General features: G+C 44.2%; 1 protein-coding gene across 1 annotated transcript in view; it reads left to right on the forward strand.

Moving 5' to 3' along the window:
• The window catches only part of LOC114923068 (zinc finger protein RFP-like), a 14018-nt gene extending 12460 nt beyond the window's left edge, over positions 1-1558 (forward strand). Inside the window, exons 8-10 of the mRNA XM_029285520.1 lie at positions 853-920; positions 1128-1301; positions 1514-1558. Of these exons, the coding sequence (XP_029141353.1) occupies positions 853-920; positions 1128-1301; positions 1514-1558 (287 nt within the window). The remainder of the gene's footprint in view (positions 1-852; positions 921-1127; positions 1302-1513) is intronic.
• Positions 1559-2728: the final 1170 nt, after the last annotated feature.

Here is a 2728-nt window from a genome sequence, read left to right on the forward strand (position 1 = left end):
CTCATTCGTAATCTAGAAAATTGAAGTCAATCTTGGTGTAGAATGAAATATCTGGAGAAAGGGGGAAAATATATGGGCCAGTACTGAAAGAAACATAGAATTCTTGGCCCTATCAGGAACTCACCGAAGGCAAAGCCAACCACTCTTCATTCCCAACTCCATTACTCTCATCTGCAAGATGAAAGCTAAAGAGACTGATGTGCAGGGCTGCTGGAAAAGGTGAAGTACTATGAAGTGTGGAAGGACTTGGCCAGGTGTCTTCAACCTTGGCAACTGTAAGACTTTTGGACTTTAGTTCCCAGAATTCTCCAGCCAACATGGCGGAGCTGGAGGGCAATCAGCTCAGTAATGTGGCCAAGAGCAGGACAGCTAATTGATGGATCCTGAGGGCGTCCAACTGAGTGGCAGCTGGAGGGGAGGCAGTTGGAGCGGCAGGTGGCAAAGGCAGTCTAAGTAAGTGGGACGAGAAGGTGAGAGGCCAGAGGGATGCTGAACAGGCCGGCAGTTAACAGAGGATGGAACTAAGACAGTGGGAGAGCCCAGGTGCTTGGGGAAAAAGTTGCAGAGGGGACCTGGACACTAACAGTCCCATCAGGGGAATTCTGGGAGTTGAAGTCCATAAGTGTTATGGTTGCCAAAGTTGGAGAAGCCTGGACCAAGCAATGCTTAGGTATTGTTTAAAAAAAACACCAATGAGTCTTCCAGTCCTGAAGGGGGTGTTTAGAAACTGAATTCCATTCACACAAGAAGCTGTAGGGTTAAACATTTGGGGGTGAAGACACAAACTAGGCCTGCAGCTGAAGCTCTTGTTTTTCTCCTTCCTTCCTTCCTTCCTTCTCTTCCCCCTTACAGTAAATGTAATTCTGGATCCAGACACAGCCAATCCTGACTACCTTGACATCTCCAAAGATCGAAAAAGCGTCAGAGGAGTTAAGAAAGCTAAAAGAATATATTATTCAAACTGGAAGAGATTTGTATTTAATCCTTATGTCCTTGGCTGTCAGAGATTCTCAACAGGGAGACATTTTTGGACAGTTGCTGTAGGAGATGCAGCAGGATGGGGTGTAGGGGTTGCCAACAAGCCAGGGAACGTAACAAATGTTGATTTGCAGACCAGGCACTGGCAGATTGGGAAATGGGGAGGGAAATACATGGCTCTCTCTCCGTCAGTATACTCTGAATTTGTCCTGACTGAGAAGCCCACAAGGATCTGCATCTCTATCAACTGCGAAGTGGGACAAGTGAGCTTTTTTGATGCCAGGACCGCAGCTCTGCTCTATATATTCTTGGATGCTTCCTTGGTTGGAGAGATCCTTCTGCCCTCTTTCTATTTGTGTGATGGCGCTTTCATGACACTCCCCCAAAAGAAGGGCCATCCATAGGCACAATTTTGGAAAAATCCCTATTTGCCAAGTGTTGATCTCTGAAAGGCTTTAAAGCAGACTTTCCTTAGTTTTTTGCTACTAACGTACACTTTACTTTAGTGTTATATGCCACCCTGATTTTCTTGTAGTTAGGTGGCCTTGTAAATGAAAGGAATGGGTCAATCAGTCTATAAAGGAATAACTTGACCATCATTATTATTTGTCTGGATAAAAAAAAATGAGGTGTCCTAGGAGCCTTATAGGCTTTAGCATCATGTGTTCAGGTGTATCAATATTAAAGATACGTTACAGCTAAATCTGTAAATCATGTTTTTTTTTATATGTCTGCCACAGCTCTCCATACCATTTCTGTATCATACTTTTTTGTGTACTATTAGTTGCAATAAATGATTGTGCAGGTGTGCATAATTTGGTATATTCTGTAATCTTTCCCGTCTTTCTTTTCTTTCCATCCCCCTCTTTTTTGTTTCCTTTTAAATAACACATAGTTGTCATAATTCAACAAACCCTAGCAGGGCTTCAGCAAGAATTAGACCTAATATGAGCTTTACAGCCTCATAGGCTGTTTTTTTTTTTTTTTTTGACAAATCCTAGTACTGCTTCTGACTTTGCTTGTCAGAAGATCTCAAGAGGTGATCATAGGGCCCTGGGACGTTGCAACCATCTTAAATATGAACCAGTTGCCAAGCATCTCAATTTTGATCATGTGACCATGGGGATGCTGCAATGGTTATAAGTTTGAAAAACGGTCATAAGTCACTTTTTTCAATACTAACTTTGAGCGGGTCACTAAATGAACTGTTGTAAGTTGAGGAGTATCTGTATTGTCAGACTGGACAAGATGCCAAATAGCACTCTTTTTCTTTCTTCCTTTAAGCCACTCTGCCTTTTATTGAGTAACGGTAAGAAGCCAATCTAGTGTAGTGGTTAAGAAATCAAACTAGAAGCCCTGAGTTCTAATCCTGCCTTAGGCACAAAGCCAGCTGGGTGATCTTGGACCAGTCACTCTCACTCAGCCCTAGGAAGCAGGCAATGGCAAAGCCACTCCTGAATCCTTGCCAAGAAAAGTGCAGGGAGATTTTGTCCAGGCAGTCACCAGGGGTCAACAATCTGAGGCACCCCAAAAGTGGCTTCGATACTGAGATGAGAGTAAGATCCTGTTTGGTCTAGTGCACGGGTCGTGAACCTGTGGCTCCGGAGCCGCATGCGGCTCTTTCAGCCTTCTACTGCAGCTCCAGTCCGCTTCTGCCATTTGCAGAGAGAGAGGCACGTGCACTTCTCTCTCTCTCTCTCTCTCTCTCTCTCTCTCTCTCTCTCTCTCTCTCTCTCTCTCTCTCTCTCTC

Source organism: Protobothrops mucrosquamatus, unplaced genomic scaffold, assembly GCF_001527695.2.
Source record: "Protobothrops mucrosquamatus isolate PMUCROS unplaced genomic scaffold, P.Mucros_1.0 scaffold1803, whole genome shotgun sequence".
Taxonomy (NCBI): Eukaryota; Metazoa; Chordata; class Lepidosauria; order Squamata; family Viperidae; genus Protobothrops; species Protobothrops mucrosquamatus.